We start from the raw sequence: 26915 nt of genomic DNA, 5'->3' as shown, positions 1-26915 counted from the left end.
TAGCAGAAATGCACTCTTTTGGATGGTTGTGTTTGCACTTTCCGGGGTGTTTTTTGCAACCTGACACATATCCCCCATCTTCTGCTTGAGTGCAGCCAAGCCATGGGCTCACCTCCTGCGGAGAAATGGGGCAGGCTCTGAAAGGTGGGGTGTTCTCCTAACCTTGTGAAAACCTGTGAGCAAAGGTGTTACTCTGCCTGATGGCGAGGGGAAGGTGGAGTTTGGCCCCAACAGCAGCACTGGCAGCTGCTGCCAAGATCATTTCCATGAAGAAAAAAGAGTATTTGAGATGCAAGTGCAGCCTCTGTGCTGGGAGGGCTGGATGATGGGCACCCAGAGACCCTGTGCTCTCCCCACTGAGGGATTTTGGGCTGTCCAATAAATCTCAGTCTGTCAAAGCTTGGGCTGTGCAGCAGGAAGGCAGACCACACCTGAAACCTGAGCACTGTAGTATTTTGTTAACGATTATAATGTTGTTAATAACAATCATCAGTAATGCTGTTTGCACTGCAGTAAAGCCCAGATGGCCCAATAAAAACCAGCAGCACTCCAGGGCAAACTGTGTCTCAGGGACTCCTTAGCATCTTCTCATCACTTACCATAAAAAAAGACAACCTTCAGCACTCACAGTGAGGGGATGTTTGTCTCCCTGAGGTCCTTGTGGTGGCTGTGTGTCTTTCTCCATTTAAATGAACTGTTGGACATGTTTGCATGGCAGGATCTTTAGGGCTTGTTACACAAGCAGAGTCCCCAGAGAGGGAGAAATCATCTCCATGCAATTGTAGAGGGAAAATCTGCTTTTCCTTCTGGCCTGGCTGAAAGGGCAGCTGAGCTAGGACAGCCCTGGGGCTGATGGAGAGTAGCAGTGGGGCTCATCCTGCTGCTCTGTTCCTGTCTGGAAAGGGGCCATGGCTCCAGCAGGGCAGGATGCTCTGCCTGGGAGAGAGGGAAGCAGGCTGGGCAGGGTGTGCTTGTTGGTGGAGAGATTGACCTCGAAATGTGTGTGACCTGCACTGGTGACATCTTCACAGTCAGTCCTGCCTGAGGGTGCAGCTCATGGGCACTCAGTCTTCTGGTAGGATTTGCTGATACTCCTCACTTTTCAATATGTTTTAAAAATTGGCAATGTCTCTGTTTTCTGTAAAGATTTAGGACCCATTTTTCCATTTTATTTCTCTTTTTTTGAGTATTTTTGTTCCCAAGAGTGTTGAGACTTTGCAGAGCTGTACCTGTGGTTTCAGTGGCTACAGCAGAGGGGCCCTGGCAATGCTATCAGCCACCTCTGTGCCCCAAGTGCTGTAATGTGTGTCTTCAGACCCCTGGATAGCTTTAATGCTTTATTCCAGGGCTCTAATTAACTTGCAGTTAACAGGCAGTACTTGATTAAAATAAGAGATTGCTGTTCAGTAGCAATATACCTGGTTGCTCTGTTGGCTCATTTTCAGTTGGCCTTTAGGAAAACATGGGGACCATTTAATGAAGTTGATATTTTGAAAGGGGAAGAAAAAGTAACTGTTGGTGTGTATTGATAATGATGCAGTTCTGGGTATTGGGTTGCTTTCACTGAATGTTTTCTCTTTGAAGCAATGCTGCCTGTTTCAGCAGGATGCAGAGCTAGTGGGGCTTTTCAGTGGTGTTTTCTTAATTAACAGACTGATTTCCAAATGTCCCAATCAGCTGAGCAGGTTGAAAGTTGATAAAGTTTTTGTCCTGAGGCTTCTCCAGAAATATATCGCAGGGATGGAAGCCACCATGACTGGAGCCATCACACATCTGCACTTTGACTCGCCCGTCTCTCCTTTCTCCTCTTGCTTTTGCTTTCCCACGTGAAAACCCAACAAACATTCAGGCACTTTGCCTTTTGCACACAGATATAGGAAAGAAATCTCATATGAGTCAAATTAAACTGTTTTTTTCCCCCATGCAGGGAGGCAGGAGGAGGATTTGGTTTCTCTTTTGAAATACTATCATAACATCTCTTAGATTGATGGATAATTAGACAACTCACTGCTAGAAAATTGTTTCTTGTCATCTATTAAACATGTCTTTTGGAAGTATTGGACCGTCTGTATATTTCCCATATCTAGAGCTCAGAAGCAAAATGTAATCCCTGATTAAACCTGTGTAATCCTATCTTAGTCAAAGGAGAAAAAATAGAAAAAAACCCACTGATGTCAGCACTGTGTTTTCTGGGGATTTATACCTGTTTAATTTAGATCAGAATTTGGCCTTTGTGTCTGGTGTTATAAAGCACTTCACTCATTTATGCAGCAGCCACCATCTGCTCCTTGCCCAGGTCTGGGGAGAGCAGTGAGCTCCTGGCTGCTGCCTCCTGCCCTCCCAGGCCTTGCTCCAGGTCTGGTGGCCCAGCAGGTCCTGTGGGGACTCTGGCAGAGGGGTTTGGGGAGATGTGCTGGCAGGGGAGACCCCTGAGGCCCAGCAGAGGCTCTTCACAGCAGCTCCGTGTGCGTTTCCAGGTGTGCAAATCCCCTGTGGGAGGAGAAGGGCCCCACTGCTCTCCATCTCGGTCCCCTCTGTGCCTTGCTGCTCTCCATGGCAGGTGCTGGTGGTCACCTGGAGCAGGTGACAGCAGAGGGGCAGTCAGAGATGCTGAGTGGGGTCCTGCAGGCCCAGTCCTGTTTGGGGTCACTCAGGGAAGATGCTCTGGGGTGAATTTGGTTTTTTGCAGCAGACTGACTGCTTTAACAAGGAGGAGTGAAACACCATTAATCAGTGTGAGAGCAACAAGATGCTGACCCTTCCTGACCCGATCTGTTGCTTGCTTAGAAGGCAAAATTTGATTAATCAAGTTGCCTGACTTAGTTAATAAATGTACTGCATCTGATGTGGCAGAAACTGCCTGTCCTGGAGTTCTCTGGAATCTTTTGATAATCTTTTTCTCCCAAAGAAAGGAGCAAACCCTCCTGTCTCCAGGCTGATGATAGGTGCTTGCTCCTTTTGCCAAGCCTCTTAATTTAAGCAGTGCCATGGCTCTCCTGCCCTCAGCCCTTCATCTTGTTTGGCTCACACTGCAGTGAAAGGAATTGTTCAGACGTCTTGCAAGGCCAGAATCTGCCTGTGCATCAAATGAAGAAAAGTCTGGGTGGCAGGGGCTGCTGTGGGCAGCAGAGCAGTGTCTGGAAATGGAATGTCTGTGCCTGGCCCCGTGGCTGCCTCAGGAGATGGATGATGGTGCAGGCAGAGACTGCCTCTCCTGCATGGCTGCCCCTGCCTGTGTTTGCAGGTGCTGTGTGGCACTGGTGCTGGAGCCTCTTCCTGTCAGGTGTGTAAATATGCATGAAGTCATCTGTGCGCTTTGTTGGAGCTCAGAGTGCAGAGAATTAAGATGCAGTTTTAAAAAAAAGGAGAACTGGAAGTGGCGAAAGCCAGCCATAGACACTCCTTTTCAGTATCCTCTGAGCTGTTGCAATAGATGATTCCAGCCCACGATTCCAGTGTCTCCTGATGAGGGAATTTCATGAGGTGTCATCCCTGCATGCCCTTGAGATCTCTGCAAGGCACGCTTGTGCACTCACACTTCCCCTGCACCCTGGATCCCTGCTGTGTGCTCCAGGACCTTCCCCTCCCTGAGTGAGAGCAGGCTGTGCTTAGGCACACACCTGCTTTGGGGTGCACGTGCAGGGAGCCCAGCCAGAGCACAGGGGAGATCCCTGTGCCTGTGGGAGGTTTCCAAAGAGTCTCTTGCTGTGGCACTGTCCCCTGTGGGGCAGCAGCTGGGTCTGTGTGTGGCTGTGTGCTCCAGCAGTGCCAGTTCTGTACTCCAGTTCCCTCTGGAGCTGGGCAGGTGCAGCCACTGCAGGGGAAGGCTGGAAAGAGAGTTTAATGTGCCCATCAGACCCTGATGGAGATTAAACTGATAAATGGGAAACCACGGCATCTTCTCCTGTGCTTTTCTCTCCTCTCCACTAAATATGCCAGGCCATGCTCGAGGAGCAGGGGCAGGATTTGGGCCATGCCTGTGACCTTCTCAGTGTGCATCATTAGCCCAGCTGCTGCTGCTCCTTGTAGCACCTCTTTGTGCTAAACAGTCTTTTAATAGTGATGTCAAGCAGTTCAGAAGCAGTTTGCAGTCCTGCTTAACGTGGCAGCTCAGCCCCACTGGCTGAGGCAGTGCTGGGCACAGAAAGGGCTGGGCACTGGCTCCTGGGCATGGAAAGGGCTGGGCACTGGCTCCTGGGCACGGAAAGGGCTGGGCACTGGCTCCTGGGCATGGAAAGGGCTGGGCACTGGCTCCTGGGCACTGGTTCATGCCTGCCTGAATGGGCAGGTGTGTGAAGGGGGCACTTTGTGAGACCTCACCAAGTGCTGAGGCTGAGTGGAAAGGGCTGGAGTGTTGATGGGTCAGTGTCAGCAGGGATGTGGTTCTGCCAGAGAGAGCTCACAGTCCCATGAGATCTGTGTCCTCAGGGGGACTCTGTCCCTCAGTTGCCAGTGTACAGCCTTGGGCACGTTTTTGCTGGTTTTTTCTCTGAGTTACATGGCTTTAGTTGCATTGCAGGTGATGGTGTAGAACACTGCAGAAGGGTTGATTGTTGGTATGGAGCTCTCAGCTGTTGCAGCACGCTGACATTCCCTGCTGGTACTCCCGGATAGGCAGCAGCAGAGGCGCTGTGTGGCTGTGCCGGGCAGTGCAGCACAGCCAGATCTGCTGAGTAGCTGCTGAGGAACTGCTGAGTAGCTGCTGAGGAATGGCCCGGCACACCTGGCAGAGCAGAGTTTGCAGGAGATGCAGATGTTTCACGGCCCCAGCTGCAAGGCTCAGGCGTGTCCCCATCTTGTAAATGATACTGATAGCCTCGAAGTTAGCTTAAGGAAGTTTTCTTAGTTAATGCTCCTCCCTGGTCATTCCGAGGATGCTGATGTGTTCAGTCAAAGGATGAATGATTTTTTGAAATGCCAGCTGAAATTCTGCTACTGCACGTGACTCATAGATGATGATGATTTGCAGTCGTGCTCTGCACAAGTGCTCAGTGTGCAATTCTCAGTGTAGAGGGAAGGGTGAAAGGCATTTTGGCTGGATCTGGTGCCAGGGCTGATGCCACCCAGGCAGCCTCAGGGATTAATTACATAGTGCCATGGGAAACAGCTGACTGGCAAAAAGTGATTCCATGTGACTGAGGCTGGTGGGAGACAAGGGAAAGCTCAGGCTGGAGCTGTCCCCAGAGCAGATGCTGGAGCTCCAAGGCCCATTGCATCCCCTGGAAGTCACTGCCCTGCTGGGCAGCAGCTCTTGGGTGTGCAGTGCCCTCAGCCCTGCAGGGAGCAGGCAGCCAGGCTGGGGGGCTCAGCCTTCCCTCCTGTGCAGGAGCCCTCTGGGCCCTGAGCCCAAGGGAACAGTTCATGTGGCACCCAGGCCCCCATCAGCTGGATATGGATCATTTAGGAATGCTGCATCAATGAGTTCATAACATGAAAATGTTTTATTTATATGTTTTATTTACATGTACCTTGTCCTCAACAATTCAACCCTTTTAATGCATATAAGTAAAGGTGATTTTTCTTCTGTATTTTAGCATTTCTATTATAAAGAATGTCTTTTTAAGAAGCCTTTCTGTTTCCAAATGTGTCCTTCTGAAGAGCAGCTGCAGAAAGAATTGGTTTGACCTCTGCTTCTTTAATTGCTTTTTGCTCTGCGTTGGCCTAGAAATGGATGTTGCTATTGTGTAAATTACTGTGACAGTGGAAAAAGAGCTCATGAGATCAGGTGTGTAGTTTCCATCAGGAAAATATGCTTCTCAAATGGAAAGCAGCATCTACCAGTTCATAACCAGAGTCTGGGTCAGTCTGAAAATCCCAAATGTTAATTACTTTATTTTCTGCTATTGAGCAGCTCCACGGTGTCACTGTTTCTGTGGCCAAGGGCAGATTGAATCTGAAATTTACTGTGAGCTCCTTTCAGACTCTGTCAGGGGATGTTCAGACATCGGGGAGCACAGCTCAGCCCACTTGTACAGTCACACACCTGGACTCAGTGTGTGGCACAGCGCTCAACTGCTGCCCCTGGCGCTTCTCCACCTTCACCTGTTGTGGGACAAGCTGGAAGGAAAGAGCAGGAGCTTTTCACCCCCCAAGGCTGAAGGTGTGAGTCTGTGTGGAAGTGGCCCCTCTGCAGGTGGGGCTGCAGCCGGGGTGTGAGTGTCACTGTGTGCAGAAGCACAGGGCTCTGCCCTGGCTGCTGCTCAGCCCTGCAGGGCTTTCCTGCTCCAGGGGGCTCCCAGGGCTCCCCTGCTGCCATCAGAGGTCACCTGGCAGCTGGGGCAGAGGCCAGCCCCCCAGGGCAGTGCCCCTCACCTTGTGTCATGTGGGGCCCTGGCTGTGGGGCCGTGGCTGTGACTGTGGGGCTGTAGCTGTGGGACTGTGACTGTGGGGCTGTGACTGTGGGACTGTGGAGCTGTGCCTGTGGGGCTGTTCCTGTGGGACTGTGGGGCTGTAGCTGTGGGGCTGTGACTGTGGGACTGTGGGGCTGTAACTGTGAGACTGTGTGGGGCTGTGGGGCTGTGGCTGTGGAGCTGTGCCTGTGGGGCTGTGGCTGTGGGGCTCTGGGGCTGTGACTGTGGGGCCGTGGGGCTGTGCCTGTGGGGCTGTGGCTGTGTGGCTGTGGGGCTGTAGCTGTGGGGCTATGGGGCTGTAGCTGTGGGACTGTGGCTGTGGGACTGTGGAGCTGTGGCTGTGGAGCTGTGGCTGTGGGGCTGTAACTGTGAGATTGTGTGGGGCTGTGGAGCTGTAGCTGTGGGGCTGTAGCTGTGGGGCTGTGCCTGTGGGGCTGTAGCTGTGGGGCTGTAGCTGTGGGGCTGTGCCTGTGGGGCTCTGGGGCTGTAGCTGTGGGGCTGTGCCTGTGGGGCTCTGGGGCTGTAGCTGTGGGGCTGCAGGGCTGTGGCCGTGGGGCTGTGGCCGTGGGGCTGTGCCTGTGGGGCTGTGGGGCTGTGGCTGTGGGGCTGTGGCTGTGTGGCCGTGGGGCTGTGGCCGTGGGGCTGTGCCCGAGCCCCCGCAGTGCTGTGGGTCCCTGGGGGCACACAGGGCTCTGTGAGTGCCCCAGGGTGGGCTGGCACTGCAGCCGCAGGGCTTTGCAGCGGCTGCCGGGTCAGGCCCGGGTGCAGCAGTGGCTCCTGCAGTTGGTGCTCCCCTGTTTGGGAAGTGATTGCTGAGCCGAGGGAGGACTGGGGGAGATGCTCCCCCTCCCTCCCCGTGTCAGGACAGGAGCACCAGTCTGTGCTTCCAGCTGCTCGCCTGGGCTGTGGGCTCCTGGCATTCTCTTTTCCAAGCTTTCTTGGAAGAACTGGTGGCAGCCACAGAGAAGTGCTGCTCCTGAATGTGAGCAAAGGAAAGGCTTTGTTTTCTCAATGACGTCTCCAGCCTCTTCTCGGGTAAGGTCTGTTCCACAGCTTGGTGAGCTCAGCCATCAGCAGAATGCTCAGCAAATCGTGGCCATTCAGCAGTGGGATACAGCAGTTAGCCTCCCAGAAAGGCATGCCCTTGAATTTAAAAGGCTTCTGACCTGATGGGTAAAGCTGAATTTTTGGCACACAAAGACTTCTCTTCTGAGGAAGCTGCTGTGGTGAAGCTGTGAGTGTGTAAACCTGAGGTCAGTCTAGTGCAGCCTCTTATGGTCTGTGTGTGAATGAGCATTTGGCCTTGCAAAATGTTTTCCCTGTCCCTCAGCAATAAGTCTCAGTGCTCTCTACAGTACTTAATGACAGAAGCAACAATGCTTGTATAATTAGCCCATTAATACCCCAAAGGACTCAGCATGCTAATTACCTGACACAATGAGATTAGCAAGCTGCATTACAAGAATTCAAAATACTTGGATCAACAGTAGAATGGCAGGTACCCTTAGTTAGCACACCTGCTTGTTTTACAGTCCTGGCATGGAGTATTTTTGAAGAATCAGTATGCCTGGGGTGCTTCTTCTCCACTGTTAATTTATCCTGTGATTAATTGATGGCCTGTAAGGCTTCTTGGTTTAAATTACTTGGTGCTGTCTCCCAGGATTAGGCTTTGTTTTCCTTAATTTTACCAAAAAAAACCCAAAAAAAACCAAACACAAAAAACCCTAACACAACAACAACAAGACCAACAACAAAGAAACAAAACCCACACACACACACAAAGAAAAAAACAACCTATTGAAAATTTTGGTTTTGGGGTATTTTTACGTGGTTTTATCACAATGTTTGATTTCTGTAGGCTAATAAATCATAGCAAAACATTTATTATAGTCCTGCTAGCTACACCTGTGATCCATTGCCTTGTAGGAGAACTCATTAATAACCCAGACAAGCCGTGTATTAGTTAGAGATGGATGGCATAGAATTCCTGACTGTGTCCTCAGAAGGTGGCCTTTCCAAAAAACACCAACCTGGCCTCTTGACTGAGGCACTTACTTGATAACGTGTCCTGATGGCATCAGCCCCAGATAACTGATGGTGACAGGCAGAAGAGATGCAGTCTTCCTGCTGGGGTGGTGAACCCCAGATCATTTCTAAATGTCATTTGAAGATGGAATTACAGGGCTCTGAGTTGCAGGGTAGATTTTTTAGAGCAATTATTTGAAAAAATTACTTGAGCATTTGAAGGTTTGCTGTCACCTAAAATATCCACAGGTAATTTGGTGAGCAGAAGCATCTCTGCCCATAAACTGTGTGTGCAAGAGCTGTCAGAAGGGATGAAGTGAGCTGTAACCTGGCACTGCTTGATTTCAGGACTGCACTGGCAGGTGGTGCCAGAGCCACCCAGAGCAAGATCCCAGACTGGTACAGAGGTGAGGAACCAGCCTTGCAGAGCGTGGAGATGGCAGAGGGGCAGGTTAAAGTAGTGCTGGTCACCTGGGGGGTGTGTTACAACTGGAAATGCACAGCCCTGACAAAGGTGTGTGGTTAGAAGTGAGGCTGAGTGCGTTGTGCTCGTGTCCTGCCTGCCTGTGAGGGTGTGCACACATCGGGGTGATGCCATGGCGTTGTTTTGCTGCCAGTGCTGGTTTCTAGCAGCCCTGGAGAGCTGGTGCTGCTGGCAGGGGCTCCATGCCAGGCTGAACATGCTCTGGCTGCACCAGCCCAGCTGGATTTGGAGCTCCTGTAGACATTTGTCCTTAAAAATCCCTCTCTTTCCTGAGGAGATTTTTTAATCGTTAATATTCCAGGCAGTGCCTGTGGATATCCTGGCTTCAGCTGGCAAAGACTTCATTTCAACTTTTTAATGAGCTGAGGCAGGGCTTCAGTTTGCAACACCAGAAGTGCTTTTGCTCCTGTCTGGTGGGAGGACTTAGTCTTTCCCAGGATCAGGCCCATCATTAGGGTTTGCTGCTGTCTGTGCTCTTTCCTTCCAGGAGACTGGGCTAATCCAAAGGACAGGGTGGTGGGTTGGTGTCTCTCCCTCAGTTGCTTTCCTGGACATTTAACAATTAGCTGCAGTGATAATTATGGCAGATTGTTGCTGTGTAAACATCCTGCTGACAGCCTGGCCCTGTGTAATTCCTGTCTTGGAGCAGGGCAGGCTGTGGATTAGCACTGGAGTGCTTTGTGCAGTGCGTTTGGAGGAGGGTGCTTTGAGATGCTGCTTCTGCATTTCCTCAGGCTGCTGGGCTGCTTTTGTGATTTCGTGATGCCCAGGCAGAGCTTTTGGCACTTCTTCATATGATGTAATTTCCCTTCAAGGCTGGACAGGACTTTGAGCAGCCTGCTCCAGTGAAAGGTGTCCCTGCCCACAGCAGGGGGTTGGAATAGGATGATCCTTGAGGTCTCTTCCAACCCAAATTATTTTATGAATCTACTTTACCTACTCATGGTAAATACCGTGGCAACTGTGGGTTTGTATCTTGTTTATTTGAATTGTATTTCAGTCTGTAGTACAGCTTATTTTATTCTTTCCAAGCTCCTGTTTCTCTAACATTTTTCAAATGCTGAGTTCCATACCAAAAATGCTGGCACATGCTGTGGGGGGACATCTGTGGGCCGCTCGGTTCCCCGGGGCAGGGCTCCGGCTGGGCGAGTGGCGCTTTTGCCTTGACCAGTGTCTGCTTCTGCTCTCCCCAGTGTACGGGCACAACGTGAAGAGCAGCAACGACTTCATTGGCAGGATTGTCATCGGGCAGTACTCGACGGGAGCCCCCGAGTCCAACCACTGGCGCCGCATGCTGAGCGCGCACCGCACGGCCGTGGAGCAGTGGCACAGCCTGCGCTCCCGCGAGGACTGCGACCGCGTCTCGCCCGCCTCCCTCGAGGTGACATGAGCTGGGCGACCACGGCAGCCAGAGCGAGCGGGCGGACGAGATAGAAACCAAGCCAACGACTGAAGCACCCCACCTCACACCTGCACGCGCCCCACGGCTGCTCCGTGGGATTCGTGCTGGCCTCAGTGATCCGTGCGCGTCCCACTGGGCCCAGCTGTGCCCCTGGGGCCGCAGCTCTGGCTGTTCCCATCCCGGGGCCGGGCGGCTCGGGCTGAGCGTGGCCGTGCCGTGGGAAGCACGGAGTGGGTGGAGGAGCTGGGAGTTGCCTCTGCTGTCCTTCCGGTCCAAATCCATGGCTCATCCTCTCGGAGATATAAGTACCCGTGTGCTCTCATTGGTGAACGTGGTAATTAGGCTAGAATATTTTTTTAAATGGTAGAACCTGTGGTGAAATCGATTCTGACTGCAGTTTTGTCCTTGTAGTAGTTTTAACAGAATAAAGCTGCTGTTAGCGTGTGCGTTTGTGTGCCGGGGCAGTGTGTGGCCCACGTGGGACAGAGCCCGTGTCCCCTCAGCAGTGACCTGCCAGTCTCAATAGCAGTCTGTGTGCGTAGTAGATTCAGTGCTGATATAGCAAAATAAACATTTCCAATTGCATCTGTACTGGGAAAACCAGCTCGCGTCCTTTCAAACATGTGCTGTGCAAAAAAACACCTGCTCCAGGGACTTTGGTGGTTAAGAAGACTCAGAAATCACAATTTTAATTCTCTCACAGACTGCAGTGGCTCTTTCTGTGTTGTGTGTGTTTACCCAGGTAGTTCTTCAGGTCACCAAGTGAACTTAGCTACAGTCAAGCTGTCCTGTTGGTTGCTTCTGTACATTTTATTTTTCCACAGCGTATTGTCTGGTATGATGGAGATTGTATATTTATTGAAAATAAAATTCTATTTAATTGTGCCACATGGATTGGGGTGATACTTATTGAATTCACCTTTGTGTTGAGCTCCTTCAGTTATGCTTATGGCAGAAAAAAGGATAAAATGTTGGCAGTTACCCCGTGGTTGCTCACTGCAGATGGACTGGGAGCAATGTGAGAGAAACTGGGCACCTGCTGCTGGAGGTGGGTGTGGAGAGCGAGCTGGATGCCTTGGTCTGGCCATGGTGGTTCCCAGCCAAACCCCACATAACACCCTGGGGGTTGGACGTGTCAGACTCCAGAGATGGCACGTGGCCGGATGGACAGCACTCATCTCCCTCCTCTATTCATTAAATGAAGGCCAGAATTAAACCCAGTACCTCCTGTGCTGTTCATATTTTGATTTTTAAAAAGGAAAAAACAACACACGTGACTATTTCACCCGTTTGTTATTTAGCTGCTACAGTTAGGGACAGGTGAGTCTTAAAAAGCAAAACAAAACCAAATCCAACCACATCAAAAAAAACCCCAAACAAAAAAAGCTCAGTGCTTGCTTTGGCAGGTGTCAGTGTGTGGGTCAATAATCCCTGCTGCTGTCCAGGTGTTCCTGCTCCAGGGCAGCTCTGTGTAGTAACTCTGATATCAGCATCCCTTCAGCACTTTGCCCGTGGCACCTGGCTCCCTGCTGCTCCCCAGCACAGCTGCTCTGTGTCAGCAGCACTCAGCAGCAGGGCAGTGGTGCCTGCAGGGCTGTCCAGGGCCATCCTCTTTCTGAGCACACTCTGGATGCTGGCTATCAATTCTAACCTGCCTCTCTGCAAGGTGAATTTCTTCTCTGTCCTGCAGTGAAGTTGATGGCAAATCTCTGTTCTCTGGCATCCTCCTGGTTTGTCTCATCAAAAAATCACCGTGGAGAGGGACCCCGCGGGCAGTCCTGGGCAAATGTTTGCTGTAGGAGGCTGATCTCTTCCTGCAGCTCACAAAGGTTCAGGCAAGGGGCCTGAACACAGTTACTGTGTTTGACGTTAATATTCTTCCACGTGGGGCCTGTGGACAGCAGAATGAGCTCAGGACATCCATGAGAGCAGACACATGCTTTGCTCAGCGCTGGGGATGAAATGTGAACAAAAAGTAATCTTGCCCGGGTCTGTCCTTGAAGTCACAAGGTGTCTGTTCCACAGGAGGAACAGTCATGTACACAGGATGCCAAAAATTGGTGAGGGTGCCCAGAGGGAAGGTCAGTAGGAGCGGAACAGAAGCAGACTGGGGAGCTCCTGGCCTGCAGAGCAAACAGAACAGCGTGGGAGGGAGAGGAGCAGGAGGGATGAATTGTGGCGTGCTCCTGGGGCTGCAGCCGGCAGGTGAAGCACATTGTGAAGTTGGAAGGTAGCGCCCAGTGCAGCTGCAGCTGGCACTGCATGCCCGGCGTGCCTGCGCTGTCCCTGTGCTGGGAGCAAAGCTGGTGGCCAGCTGCTGTGCCAGGCTCAGGGCTGTGCCTCAGGGGCAGCTCAGTGCTCCCACTGCTCTGGGGGATGCTGCTGCCACGAGTCTGGATGTTAGAAACCAGCATAAAAACTATTCAGGATCTCTGCTCCCTCTTTAAACACGAATATTCGTGCTTTGGGAGTAGGTTATTATGCTCAAAGATTTTTGTTCCATAGTTTGCTAAAAGTTGTTTGTAACACTGGCTTTGTCTGAGGATGGCACACAGGAAAGAAGGGAAGAGGCATGCCTTGACTTCTAATAATCCCAATTCCTTCATTTTTAGTGTTCTGCTGTAGCAGTAGGCTTTTCCTTAAGCCAGATAATTTCAGATCAATGTATGGAAGGGGGGAGGTATTCTTAAAAGGCTTATTTAATATGAAGAAAACTTAATATAGAAAAGTCGATTGAATGAGTTACTGTCTCTGGAGGAAGTCTGGATGCTTTACTGTACTGAAAGCTTGGTGTCACCCCAAATTGTTTATACTTGAATCTCTAAAAATGGGTCAAAAATGCTGAAAATTTTAATGTGTAGCTAATAATAAAAAGGGAACAAAATTGGGAGTGTTCCTAAGCAGTTCCTTCAGTGCTGATTTAAGGCATAAATTGGAAATTGAACAGGACCACTAAACTGTATAGTATCTGTGCCTGTACTATTTCCCTTATGAGTGCAACAGTTAGAAAAGGATTTTATACAGTGTTTTGAAAAATCTGAAGTTTATGTCTAACAAAATGTTGACCACAGGAAGGAGACGTGCTGGATTGTATTGGTACAGACTGCTGTATCGTATCAGGTTTTCTGCTGCATGACGGCATGGACCCAGCACGGACCTGGCAGATGGGCACAGACTGAATTCCTGAAATAGCCTTGGAGCCCCGGGCACAGCTGGGGGATCCTTCTTCCAGGCTGTTTAAGCGTGTCAGCGCATTGCCTTGCTCTGGGAAAAAATCCCAAACCAAACACAGGAGAAAACCCAACAAAGCCCACCCCCCGATCGAAAACCAAACCAAAGCAAAGGCGCCACACAATGGGGCACTGACGTGTTAGTAAACCCCACTGCCCTGCAGCCCTGGGAGCCTTTCCCCGGCCTCCCTCCCCGGGCGTCCGCTGCCGCAGCCGCCGCTCCCCGGTGTCAGCACGGCCCTCGCCCTTCGCCGCCCCTGCCCGGTCCCTGCCGGCAGCGGGTCCCGTCTGTCACCCCCGAGGTGGCGGCTGTCCGAGGGGCGCCGCGGGATGGGGACACTACACACCGCCTGGGGCTGCACCTGGGGGGGCGAGGAGGGATGATCCTTACTCGCCTGCGGCCCCGGCGGGTGACAGCAGCGCTCTGGGGGCAGCGGGCAGCGCCGGGGACCCCGGCCCGGCCCCGTCCGGGCTGCGCTGAGCGGGCCCGGGGCAGAGCTGCGGGTGCGGGTCCCCTGTGGGATGCGCTGAGCGGGGCCGGGGCAGAGCTGCGGGTGCGGGTCCCCTGTGGGCTGCGCTGAGCGGGGCCGGGGCAGAGCTGCGGGTGCGGGTCCCCTGTGGGATGCGCTGAGCGGGGCCGGGGGCGGGCTGCGGGTGCGGGTCCCCTGTGGGCTGCGCTGAGCGGGGCCGGGGCGGGCTGCGGGTGCGGGTCCCCTGTGGGCTGCGCTGAGCGGGGCCGGGGGCGGGCTGCGGAGGAGCCGCCGCTCGGGGGAGGGGGCAGCGCGGCCCCTATATCCGCCCCGCCCGGCGGCCGCCCCAGAACCCGCGGGGCCCGGCCCGAGCGCGACCCCCGCAGCCGGAGGGACCCCCACGCCGGCCGGACCTCCCCGGGACCCGCACCCGGCGGGACCCCCGAGCCCTGCGCGACCCCCGGGCCCCGCGGCGGCGGCTCCGGCCATGGGCAGCGGGCGGGCGCTGTGCGCGCTGCTCGCCGCCGCCCTGCTGGCCGCGCAGGCCTTCCCCCAGACCAACATCAAGATCAGCCAAGGTGAGTGCTCGGCGCTGGCCGCGGTGACTTCATCGGCCGTGGTGGGGCAGGGAAGGAGCGTGTGCCTCCCGCAGGGCCGGCAGCTGGCTTTCCCCTGCTCCAGAAATCCCTGTCTTTAATTGAAATCAACTTTCTTTAGCACCGTGGGGACGTGCCAAGGGCAGCCCCGGTCCTTACTTGGGGATGCCGGAGGTCTCTGGGCTGGCTTCGTTTCTGGGTGCCAGGACAGCTCTTTGGCCTTTGCCAACACGCGCTGCCGCCGCTCGGGGCCGTGGCCCTGCCGTGGGTCCGGCGGCAGGAATGAGGCACTCATGGAGAGGGCAGGAATCGCTGCATGAGGCACTCATGGAGAGGGCAGGAATCGCTGCATGAGGCACTCATGGAGAGGGCAGGAATCACTGCATGAGGCACTCATGGAGGGCGCAGGGCAGTGCAGGAATGAGGCACTCATGGAGAGGGCAGGGCAGTGCAGGAATCACTGCATGAGGCACTCATGGAGGGTGCAGGGCAGTGCAGGAATGAGGCATTCATGGAGGGTGCAGGGCTGTGGCCATGCAGGCCAGCAGGACAGACCGAGGGCCAGCAGGGCTCCTCCTTTATTCACACTTACTGCGTGTGAAACAAACACGAGATTCTCCCTTGTTCCCTTTCTTTGCTCTGACCTGCTGCTGACTGCTGAATGTCTCTTGGGTTTCTTCCAAACTTTTCCACGGTGTCAGTGCAAGTGAGAGTTGCTGCACCAAGTCTGTTAGAACCCTGTTAGGTTTACTAGGACTGTGAGTGGAGAGGGATTCCTTAGGTGCTGTTTGGTGAGATAGTGAGAAAAGGGATCGATACAAGGCTGGCTTTCCTGCCAGCCACCTAATCCGTGGGAGCTTTGCCAAAACTAATTAAGCAGGAAAAACTGCAAGATAACTTCTATCTGTCAGTGCCAGCTGCAAGAGCGTTGCTGCTGGTATTGGCTGTAGCCTCACAACTCTGAACATACAGAGGATTTGAAGCTGTGAAACCAGCTTGGTTTCATTAAAGGATTTTACAAAGCGATGCCCTTGGTGTGAGACGATGTCCCTCCCAATGTGCTTCATCTGATGTTTAATATTTTACTTGAAAACTTGTGACATGTGCCTTAAAAACACTTCAGGGTGTGTCAAATATTGCCCTGTTGTGGGATTCATGTCCAGCAGTGGGCATACCTTCCCCTGCAGCTCCATACAACCCCCAGATACACTGAGACCAAGGTCCCTCCCCTGATCACATCCTTCAAAGGTGGATGCTCAGTGTGAGACTCTTTCATCTGTTAATGAAAAACAAATATTCTAAGTAACATGAAGGTGGCATTGTTTGCCCATGGTGACTGGAATGTCAGGGCTTCAGGAGTTGCTTCTAAAGCCATGGGTGAGTGGAGGCATCCCAACATCACACAACAGCACTGTCTTAGTCCCTGCCACACGCTCCCGCCCTCCAACCCCCTGCTTAAATGCCTGTTCTGTGGGTTTGCTCAATAAGGAGGATGTGGTGGGATGGACCTCTGGCTCAGCTGGCACCCCAGCTTAGCCACAGGCAGTTTCTGCTGAAGGCATCCTGGGGATGGGTTCTGGGGTTTCTCTGTCCCATCCCTGTTGTCTCACCCATCCCTTCTAGCTCCCCTCAGTCCAGCAGTGCTGAGCCAGGGTAAAGCCCTGCTGCTGGAGGGGTGACTTGGTGAGCCCCAGGAGCTGGTCCTGAGCCCCAGCTCTGCCACCTGGGACCACTGCCCATCCCTCACTCTCACCACCACAGCCCTCGGATCCTGGCGGAGGGGTTCTGCCCTGGGCAGGACCCAGGCTTCCACATGACAGGATCTCCTCGTCTCCTCTCTGTTGACATGAATTTCAGATGAGCCTTTTGGGTGTTGATGGGCGCTCTCCAAACCCAGCTGCTTGCCAAGAGCTGAAGAGGTTCACTTGCCTTTTCAGGTCAGATGGCAGCATTAGCTTATGGATGTGCCAAGGGGGTATCTCCTAGCACATCTAGGATTTGAGGAAAGCTGTCAGCTGTTGATGAAATGGAGCTCTTTGATTCTCTGCAACAAGAGAGCATCTGCTGCCAGCACTGACCTGAGCTGGTCTGCTGTCCAAAACCCTTTGATGGAGATGCAGCCCCTCAGGAGCTTTCCTTGCCTGGGCATCTCCTGCCAACCTTGTCCTAGCCTCAGAATTCACATCTCAGACCTGCAGATCCCTGCAAGTGAGGCAGCATTGCTCCTTGGGATGGAGTTTTCAGGACCAAACCTGCTCTTCACTAGCTGAGTCCAGGGGAGCCATGCAGCTGGTGGCAGGTTTTTTTTTCCTGTAGCATCTTGAAATGAAGAGAAGCCCTTGTGAAACTGGCTAGGATTTTCTCACTTAATTATGTCTAGTTGGAAATAGACATAATTGGGGGAGTGAAACTTTTTTGGCTGGGGAAGTGAAACTTTTTTGGCAGAGCAGTGCCAGCTTCTGTAAGATTTTGAAAAGTGATTTTCCTGGTAGTTCTACAGTGGGGCTCAGCTAGTAAATAAATAGAAAGGCTCCAATCTGGCACTGTCACAAATGCAGAGAGCACAAAACTTTATTTCTGACCCCAAATATTTGTTTTCCAGCTTTTCTGAGTTAGTAACAGCTGCTTGATCTGAATCTTATCCTCAGCCAAGTCTGGACTTTTATTTTGCTGAAACTGCTTTAAAACATGGTACTGCCCTTAAAACTGCTGTATTGTAAATAGAAAAAGGGTGAAAGGATTCTTGCAATCATTTTTTCACCAGGAATTTGGGGACAAATGGATGGAGTGACTTGAGGTTGGCAGGAACCCCCATGGTGCAGGCACTGGCTGTGCTGATCCTGCCCTGTGTGGAGGAGCTGATGTTTTGCTGGTCATTTAGACCCAAACCTCTGAGGATTGGGTCTAAAAAGCCCCCAGATGCTTCCCCTGTCACCTTCTAGGTCAAAATGCCACACATAGCTGCTGGCTTGGGTTGTGAGGCTTTCCTGTACAGCCATGAGTAGGCCCCTACACTCACAACCCTACATCAGATTTCTATGGTTTTTCTATTACAAATATTTCAAATAAAGCAGCTCCCCTAATTGTTCCTGCCTGAAACACTGGGACCAGGAGATCTCCTCCAAAGAGACAGACAAAGCCTCTGATCCTGACCTAACAGAAAAGATGCTAATTAAAAGCTGACCTCCCATATTTTCCTTTTTGGTATATTTAACCTTAAATTCCTTCAGGCACCTCTGGTTCACTGAAGCTCATCAAATTAATGCTACCTAATGGGAACCAGTACAGAATAACAAAGCAGGGCTGTCTCAATTTCTGACTTGCTCTCAGCTGCTCTGAGCAAACATGAGGGTGATTTTCCCTGGAATTGGGGTGCCTGGCTTTGAGCCAGGACAGTGGGACACCCACTGCAATTAGCACTGGGGAGTGAAGGCTCCATTTGCTGGGGATGCTGCTGGGTGAAGCCCTGTGAATTTTGCCACCACGCTGCCAGAGGTGAGGATTTTCTCAAGGCACTATAATAAAACCCCAACTGCTGGAACAGCTGGTGGTGCCTTGTCTGGCACAGACCTCTGGGCTGTCCTTGGCAGGAAGGAACAGCAACCTCGAGTCTCTGCAAGCAGGACCAGATCCCAGGTTGTCCTTACTGGGGGTACATGCCTCACCTGTGACCTGGTGGTAAAGCTGAAGCCTCATGCTGAAGGTTTCACCCTTGTTCTGCTTTGGTTTTGGTGGAGACAGGGAACCCTGGCCAGCATCATGAGGGGAGGAGGGCTTGGCTCCCAGGAATCACATCAGCTTTCGGAGTTCCTAATCCTGCTCTCTTGTGAAGTAATTTGTGTCTCCTAGGGCTGTTCTAAGGTTTTTCCCAGTGCAGTCATGGCCAGGTGTGAATCAGAGAACTGAACTCTGCATTGCTGCTGAGCTTTCTTTATCTTACCCACTCTCCCCAAAAGCTATTCTGCTCTTCCAGCCCAGCAGGCCTTATCTTTTATCCTCCAGCCCATAATTGGTGCTGCTGAGGATGGGAGAGCCCCTTGAGCTCCTCAAGGGTTTGTTGCTGTCGGGTGCAGAGGTGCCCCCAGTCTCAGCTCCTCTGGAGGGGTGGCTGGGGGTCCCAAGGCAGGTTGATGGGGTGACAGCCCCACAGGGCTTGGCAGTTGATTTGGCCTTGCTCAGGAGAAAAAAAAGGCTCTTTGCATTAGTGGTTTGTCACCTGGGAGAGGGGTGTGACATCAGGGACCCCGTGGGCTGGCTGGTGGCTGTCTGTAGAACACTCAGATATCCCCATGTGGAAAGAGCTGATGAAAGATTAAATTATCACCTAGAGCTGCCAGCACTGGCACAGGGAATGATTTGGCTCTATGAGTGCTCACACAGCTGCTTTGGATTCACCTTGCCTCTCTTTTTCTCCATGCTGTTGCTTCCTTTGCCACAGCCACATCCCTTGCTGCTGTTGGCAGTTTTGCTCTTCCCACCCTCAGGGAAAGCCATTTCCCCGGCCCCTCAGTGCTGGAGGCACCACCCTGACCTCTGTGGGCTCGAGGCTGTTACCTGCTTGGATGGTCTGATGGCATCTGACGTCTGCCCTCACCCCCTGCACGCTGCCCACTGCCCCACTCGCCTCACAGCAGCACTGACCCCAGCCACTCCCTGGGGATGTGGGAACTGGCTCAGGGGGGCTGGCAACTCCCCCACCTTCACAAACCAGCAGCTAAGAGAGTTAAGTCTGTGTGCCCCGAGACCTGAGGGTCCCGAGTGCTGCATCCTCCCCACACGAGGGGGAGCAGAACGGAGGAGGTTGGAGCAATGTGTTAATGCCACTGCTGTGTTTAGGCAGCAGCAACCCCAAAGGCTCCAAAAGGACATCCTGCCCCCACAGGGGCCTCTTCTGGGACAACTTCCCCACTGTGCTGAAAAACAGCAGGGGAGGAGGAGCAGCAGTGGGGCTGGGCTGTTATCTATTGGTGGGATATCTGTTGGATAGGCTGTTATCTCTTGGATAGGCTGTTAGCTGTGGTGGGATATCTGTTGGATAGGCTGTTAGATGTGGTGGGATATCTGTTGGATAGGCTGGTATCTATTGGTGGGATATCTGTTGGATAGGCTGTTATCTGTTGGATAAGCTGCTGTCTGTGGTGGGATATCTGTTGGATAGGCTGTTATCTGTTGGATAGGCTGCTGTCTGTGGTGGGATACCTGTTGGATAGGCTGGCACCACTGCACGTGCCTCGGCAGCTGCTCCTGGGCTGGGATCCAGTGCCTACATGCACGGCTGCATCCAGGGACAGGGACAGGGCATGGGGAGGGGTTCCCCTGTGGGGAGGAGGTACAGGCTGTCCTTGCAGGAGGGCAGAACACGGCCATAACCCCACAGCCCTGGCTGTCAGCTCCCCTCCCAGCACAGTGGCTCCAGTGGTGCTGATAGAGACAAGAGGAACCCTTATCTCGGTTTTCCCAGTAGCAAATGTCAGTGCCTTTATTTTAAGCATCCTCTGCCTAAAATGATGTCAAGCTAGCTTGGAATGTCCCTCCTGATTTAGGCAGATGCTGAAACCGAGAAACCCACAACTTGTTTAAAACATGTTTTGACTTCTGCAAACTTTTGCATGGCTCCTGCAGCAGCTGGGTGCTCCCTGGATGTGTTTGGTGGTTATTTGCCTGGGTGAGGTGAGAGAGCAGGGCTAGGCACTGCTGCCTTCATCACCTGCTCAGCTTCCTGGCCAAGCTGTCTCACCACCAGCTGCTGGATGTCCTGTGCTCTGCCCCCAGCCATGCCCGAGCCTGTCCATGCCTACTCCTGCCCGCTCTTCTGGACGGAGTACGAAGGCCACTGCTACCGCTACTTCCCCATCAACAAAACCTGGGCTGAAGCTGACCTCTACTGTGCCGAGTTCTCCATTGGCATCAGGTCAGCCAAGCTGGCCTCCATCCACAGGTGAGCTGTGCAGAAACATCATCCCACGCTGGCACAGCCTGGGGAGGAAGGAAACTGGGGCCGAAGTCCCATTCCCATATCACAGCCTCTGTGTCAGCTGCGGGCTCGTGTTCCAGCCTACACATCCTTCTGCAGCAGCGGCCCAGTCAAGGCAGATGCACAGGTCACACAAAGGCAATATAGAAAATAAATGTCTTTTCCTGGACTGGCAGGAAAACTGGCATGGTATTCCATAAATTTCCCCAAACTGTGTTTTTTTTCTCTTGAAAAAGGGATAGAAGCACAACATGATTACACAGGCTTTTTTCCCTGTTCCCTCTCTGCCAGCTCTCACCAACACTACTCTCCTCTTGCACAGACCTGGGAGAGTAACCACCAGCAGCAAGAAGCAGGGGAACCGTTTCCCCATGGGTCCTGTGGTAGGATGAGTGCTCAGGGCCATGCCTGACCATTTGCTGACATATCCTCTTTATTGCCCTGCATTGCTCTGTTTTGCCAGCTGGGAAGAAAACGTCTTTGTGTATGACCTGGTGAACAGCCGCGTGCCCGGCATCCCCACCGACATCTGGACAGGACTCAACGACCTACGGCAGGTGGGAGCTCCTGGAATCCTGTGGGAACAGGCTTTGAAAAACTCACCTCTCTGTGTTTTCCTCCTGGAAAGCCACTTGGTTTTCTTCTTTGCTCTTTATACTCCTTTAATCAGGAGGTGGCATAGAGTCTGTGGTGCAGCACATAGAGAAACTCGTTATTTCACCCATTCCAGTCTGCTTTTAAAAGAGAGGTGTTACTAGAATTAATAGATTAACCAAAAATTACTCATGTCACATTTTATTACTGGATTAATAGAAAGAGTATTGTACTGCTAGTCCAAGAAGAGCAAATAAACTGAAAAGGTCTTCTGAGTCAAAAACCACCGAGTTCCATTGCTCTCTTGTGCTACTCTGTGACTTTTGAAAGCTGACATGTTGGAAATATATAGTCTAATATGTTAGAAAGAAAAATGGAGACCATCAGGAGAGCAGTCTCATGTCAGCAGACTTTTTGTAGATACTAGAAAAAGAATGGAAAATGAAAAGGAAAAGGAATGTAGAACTGGATGGGGGTGTTAAAAAAATATATAGATTTGATTTCTGGGCTTTCCCTGGTGAGAACACTGTGAAACCTGGGGCTGTTCTTGGCGAGTTTCCAGTTGTAAAACCCAAACATGCTGTTTGGACTTTGCTGAGTGATGTCTGTCCGTGTCCCTGGACTGTGTGGCACTGGGAATGGGGGTGGGGACTACATGGGGGTGGCCTCCCACCCTCTGCAGTCACAGCTCTGTGGTGACAGCCTCTCTCTGCTGGCCTTGTGTCAGGAGGGTCACTTTGAGTGGACAGATGGCTCCTCCTATGACTACCACTACTGGGATGGCAGCCAGCCAGACGATGGGATCCACTCCATCCCCGAGGAGGAGGACTGCGTGCAGATCTGGTACAGACACAGCAGCGGTGAGCGCCCAGGGCACCCTGTGTTACTTGTGTGGCAATAAATCCAACCCACCATGGTTCCTGCTTTTCTGAAGAGGTTGCTGGCAGGCAGAGGATTTGCATTTTAATTTTTTAGTATTACGTTCTTTTCTTTTCTTTACAGTGACAATGTGTTTTCCTTTTCACCACGTACATGCATACATACTCATTTTCCTTCTGCTCCCATCTCCCTCTCCCATAGTAGCAGCAGGGCAGGAGCATCAGCTGCCTTGAAGAATTACCAAATTTAGTCAAAGGTCAAATTTTCCCATTTCCCCTCCCCCACAGGAAACCTGTGGGAGCACTCACTGTTTTGCCAGCTTATCTCTCCCATGCTTGGGCCAGGATATCTTGCTGAAGTGGGACAAGACTCTGCCTGTGCAAAAATCCCACTTCACACCCTCCCTGCTGGTGAGACCAGCCAGGTGTGTCCAGGCCCCCCAGATGTACCTAAATGTTCTGTCCATGGGCAGCCTGTGGATAATTTTGGGGAAACAGGGCTATGTTTGCAGCTGCCCCTCTACTGCCAAGTCCAAGCTGGGGCCTGGCCTCCCCTCTCACATCCCCCAGATGAGGACGCTGGGAGCAAGCATGACAGTGAATGGCACAAATGGGAGCACATCCAGGGAAAGCCTCCCACAGTGGCAGGAGGTCCTGGTCCCAAGGGCAGTGCATGGTACCCTCCTTTTGCCTTTTTTCAGCTAATGCCTTGTGTTTTTTAGCACTGCGCTCCTGGAATGACAATGCCTGTGGCAGAGCCTTCCCCTTCGTCTGCAAGATCCCCTCACTGGCCCTGGACTGAGGCTGCTGGTGCTGCCCACACCCCCTTCATTCTGGGTCACCTCTCCAGCTGTGCTGGGATAGAGCAGTCAGGACACGGCATGGGCTGGGAGAGCCGTGGAGCTGCTTGGATCCCCAGCCAGCCCCTGGCTGCAGAATCCCTGCTGGGAGGATGGTGGGGATGAGCCTGGCACTCAGCACTGAAAGGAGCTGCATGCAACAGCAGAGGAGCCCCCAAGCCCGAGTCTGGCTTTGGATTTCAGATCAGCCATCACAGTGTGTTAGAGGAAACCCGTGATTTTACCAGTACACCAAACTGTTAGCACCCAAAAATAGCCGTGTGTAGGAAATGCTTTTGCCTGTTGATCTACAAAGAGTGGAGGAAAAGCGTTATTTTCTGTTAAGTTATGCAAAATGCCTCTTGTCCATGTTATTTTTCTCTCTGCTAAAATAAACGGCAAACAGCAGGTGGAGGCTCCTCTGTCTTCCTTGCACTGGAGTAGCAGTGATTCCCTGGGGGCTTGGGGTTTCATTTGAAAGCTGTTTTTTCCCCAACCTGCTCCGTGTGTTGGGGGAAGCAGCTGCCTAGGAAAGTTTATTTTATAGACCCTGACTGTTTTTCGGGGTGTGTGGGGCAGCCTGTGTGCTCACCCTGCCCTTTGCCTGGCCCCAGCAGGCACAGAGGCACCAGGGAGGGTGTGAGGGGCCAGGCAGCGCCCCAGAGCCCATCCTCACACCCCAGTCCTGGCTGGGGAGAGCTTGCAGTGTTTGCTGCAGCCCCTTGTCCTTCTGAGGTGATGTTTTCCCCCAAAGTCCTTGCTGGTGTCCTCTGCTGCTCTGGCACCACAGAAATATTTCTGTCTCCCAGGTAAATATTTCTGGGGAGGTGTGTGCGGTTGTGGCAGCTCCTGTGCCTTGTTTGAACTGCTCTGTGTGGAGATGGACACTCCTGCTTGGACAAGGATGGATTTGCAGGGTTTGGGTGAGAGTGGGGCTGTGCTGGTGCCGGGGCCCAAGGGAAAGCCAGCACTACTGAGGGAAAAACTGGCTTCTCCTTAGGGGCCACAGCTCCAAGGGCACTGCTGGACCCAGTCAGGCACAGTAAATCCAGTGCTCCCCAGGGATCCTGGGCTGTGAACTCTGATCCCTCACAGCCCTGTACCACCCAGGTGGCTTTGCAGGCAGCCCTGTGCAGAGGGACCCCCAGAGGGGCTCCTTGCCCCCTCCTGGGAGCCATGAGTCCCTTTTGCCCCTGCTCTGGCAAAGCCACTGGGTCTGACCCATCTCAGCTGCTGCCTGCAAAGATGAGAAAAGCATTGCCATAAAATTGTCTGGTCCCCCTTGTTGCCACCAGCTTAGAAATACAACATTCCAAAACGAAGCCTTTCCAGAGTGATCACACTGGGTGCAATTGAGGTCAGTAGCTGAGGCTCCTCTGGGAGCTTGGAACTGCTTCCTCAGATGGCAGTGGAGCTTTCAGCCATATTTCCACTTGGAGAGAAACTGGAAAATTTGGTAGGGGTAATAATGGTGTTGTTAGTGGAATGTGTGTGTGCTGGAGTGAGTTTCTAAAATAAGAAAGTGCTGTCACCCCTGATTTCATATTTTTATTTATATATATATATACTTATATAAAATGGATAATACATATAAATGGAACTATATATTTTTATTGTATTTTTGAAATGAATATGCACACTATTTATATATTTATATGGAAAGTTAGCCATTTGTGTAGTTTTCAGTTCTGGACTTCAGCATTGGATATGTTTTCTAGAGGCTTTTGTTTCACCTGAAAATGATAAATTATGTATGGATGATAACAATGTGTGAAGAAACCAGCTGTTTAAAAAGAAAGCTCTTGGATGCAGCAAGGTGGATAAATTGATGTGGTCTGTGGCAGAAAAGGGTTTGGAGAGCCAAGTGTGGAGTCGGCCACGTGTGATGAGCTCCTGGCACTGGAGTGTGCTCCTGGCTGTGTGCTGGAGCTGTCACAGCTGTCACAGGAGTGGGGACAGCACAGCCCAGTGTCCCCTGGGGCTGGCCGAGCCCGAGCCTGTCCCAAGGGCAGGGCTGGGGCTGGAGGGACAGCCACCAAGGGGAAGATGCTGTTTTATGGTGCTGGGCTCCAGGCTGCCCCTCCCCTGTTTGTTTCCCTGCTCCTGCTGTGTCTCCTGTCCAGAGGGGCTGGGGGTTCATCACGGCTGGGGATTGGTATGCCCTGAGCCAAACAACTGTCTTTTCCCTGCAAGTGGTGTGAGATGTTTCAAAAGAAAGGTTAAAACCTTCCCTTGGGAAAGCGTTTGAAGATCTGGGCCCTACTGTGGTTAAAAATATTGCCAATGGGGAGCCCAGTGAAAGCTGTCACCTCCAATTAACATCTTCATTTCCAGGTAAAAAGAACTGAACATGCATGACCTGAAAGTCAGGACCTAAGTTAATAGAGGCTTTGTTTCCCAACCCCCCTGTCTTTCTCCTTTGGCTCCAGGGTCTTTACTTAAAAATCAACCCTCTGTCCTTGCCAGTGTCTTCTGTTTCACAGTAATCAAATGAAATTCAGAAAACAACAGGAGTTTTCACCTCCTTAATGAACTTCTAGTGGATCTGGCTTGATGAAAGATGGGCCACGCCCTTTCTCTCGGCATGGATGGTTCCAGACTCTGCATGGCCTGGAGCAGCTCCAGATTCCAGGCTGAACTTCTTTATTTTTCTGTTCTCCGTGTCCCCTAACCCCTCACTCCCTTGTTATCTTGCATTTCTCCCTTCTGACTCACTCTGTGGTGCAGGCAATGGGAAACCTGGCAGCAGCAGGACTCTGATACCTTTCCTGCACATCCCTTGCAAGTGACTGATTCCCAAGGGTCTTTTTATGACACTGATTTTCTTAGGGGTTGAACACCTTCTTTTGTAATGCATGAAAGCTGGAGCTAGTGTGAACAGTGTCTGATGTAGAACCAAAATAGTCTTTACCCTCCTTGTACCCCATTTCTGAGCTGTAGAGGCAATACTGGCCCCAGCCCTGGCATGGCAGTGGGGAGGGATGGGCCTGCCTGCACCTCTGACCCTTTGATTCCTTCTATTCCTGCTTTGATTGTTTCCTGAGACGTGCTGCTGCATGTTGTGACACAGGACATGGATGTCACAGCTTGTGGGCATGCTGGTGCTGCCCTGGCACAGCCTGGTGAGGATTTTCCTCCCCGGTGATTATCTTGATTGCTCCGATGCCTGGCTGGGCTGGGCTGGGCTGGGCTGTCCTTTCCTCTGTTAATTCAGTTAAGATTTTTTGCTCCCCTAAATTACTGAGAGAATAAGGGCTGCACGGCTGAATTGTGAGCTTTTTCTTGTGCATTTCCCTTGGATTTAATTGCCTGAGCAATGGCTCAGCTCCTGCCCTGAGGCCAGGATGCCACAGAGTGATTCCCTTTGACGGAGAACAAAAATATCTCGGGACCAAAAAATGTACTTTGAGCAGCTCAGAGTACATTACAGATTGGCTGCAACAGTGAGCCCCACCACCAAAAACCCCAGGCCACAAAGGCCTGTGATAAATGGCATTACCCATCTGTGCAATGGGGTTAGTGTTAAATCCCACAGCTCTAGCACATCCCAAATGTCTGCAGCAGGAGAGATGGAGCGGTGGGGCACGGGGAAGGTGAGCAGGGTTTGGCCCCGTGCTGTGTGGCTCCCAGTGGATGTTGGCTTAGCTGAGGTGCTCCTGCTGTTCTGCAGGAGGGTTTTCCCATCTCACCTGATGCCATCTGCTCCCTGCTGCTGCCAGGGAACGAGTGGGACAGTGGGAGCCAGTGGGGACAAACCTGCTGGGAAAAGGGCCTCCTTCTGGGCAGCGTGAGGGCTCGGCTGCAGCAGCCATGCCTCCTGAGAGAGGCTGGATTTATACAGCCTGGAAGCTGCTGGTGTGTAACGGTACCTGAACTAATTGCAAAAGCTCAGTGAAACTTCCAGCAGCACCAGTTCCCCTCAGAGAGGCTCATAACTGCTGGGGGCTCCTCCAGGCTGGGGAGCCCTGGGATGGAGCTGGCTCAGCACAGGAACCGTGTCATGCCAGGGCCCATTGTGCTTTTGATTGTTTCCTTTTGGCTCCCCAAAAGTCTCGTCCTCTTTTGTGGCCAAG

General features: G+C 52.2%; 2 protein-coding genes across 2 annotated transcripts in view; both read left to right on the top strand.

Annotated features, from left to right (window-relative positions):
* Window positions 1–11151, top strand: part of SYT17 (synaptotagmin 17) — a 35683-nt gene extending 24532 nt beyond the window's left edge. The window contains exon 8 of the mRNA XM_038151769.1: window positions 10053–11151. Within this exon, the coding sequence (XP_038007697.1) occupies window positions 10053–10249 (197 nt within the window). The 3' untranslated portion in view covers window positions 10250–11151. The remainder of the gene's footprint in view (window positions 1–10052) is intronic.
* Window positions 11152–14220: 3069 nt separating this feature from the next.
* Window positions 14221–23244, top strand: CLEC19A (C-type lectin domain containing 19A). Its single transcript, XM_038151374.1, has 5 exons — window positions 14221–14539; window positions 20330–20495; window positions 20995–21088; window positions 21853–21985; window positions 22726–23244. Exons 1-5 carry the CDS (start codon window positions 14449–14451, stop codon window positions 22803–22805), a joined length of 564 nt encoding a protein of 187 aa, XP_038007302.1. The 5' UTR covers window positions 14221–14448; the 3' UTR covers window positions 22806–23244.
* Window positions 23245–26915: the final 3671 nt, after the last annotated feature.

The sequence above is a fragment of the Motacilla alba genome, chromosome 14, assembly GCF_015832195.1.
Source record: "Motacilla alba alba isolate MOTALB_02 chromosome 14, Motacilla_alba_V1.0_pri, whole genome shotgun sequence".
Lineage (NCBI taxonomy): Eukaryota > Metazoa > Chordata > Aves > Passeriformes > Motacillidae > Motacilla > Motacilla alba.
The sequence above is the reverse complement of the archived record's forward strand: the minus strand, read 5'-3'. Positions and strand labels throughout refer to the sequence as shown.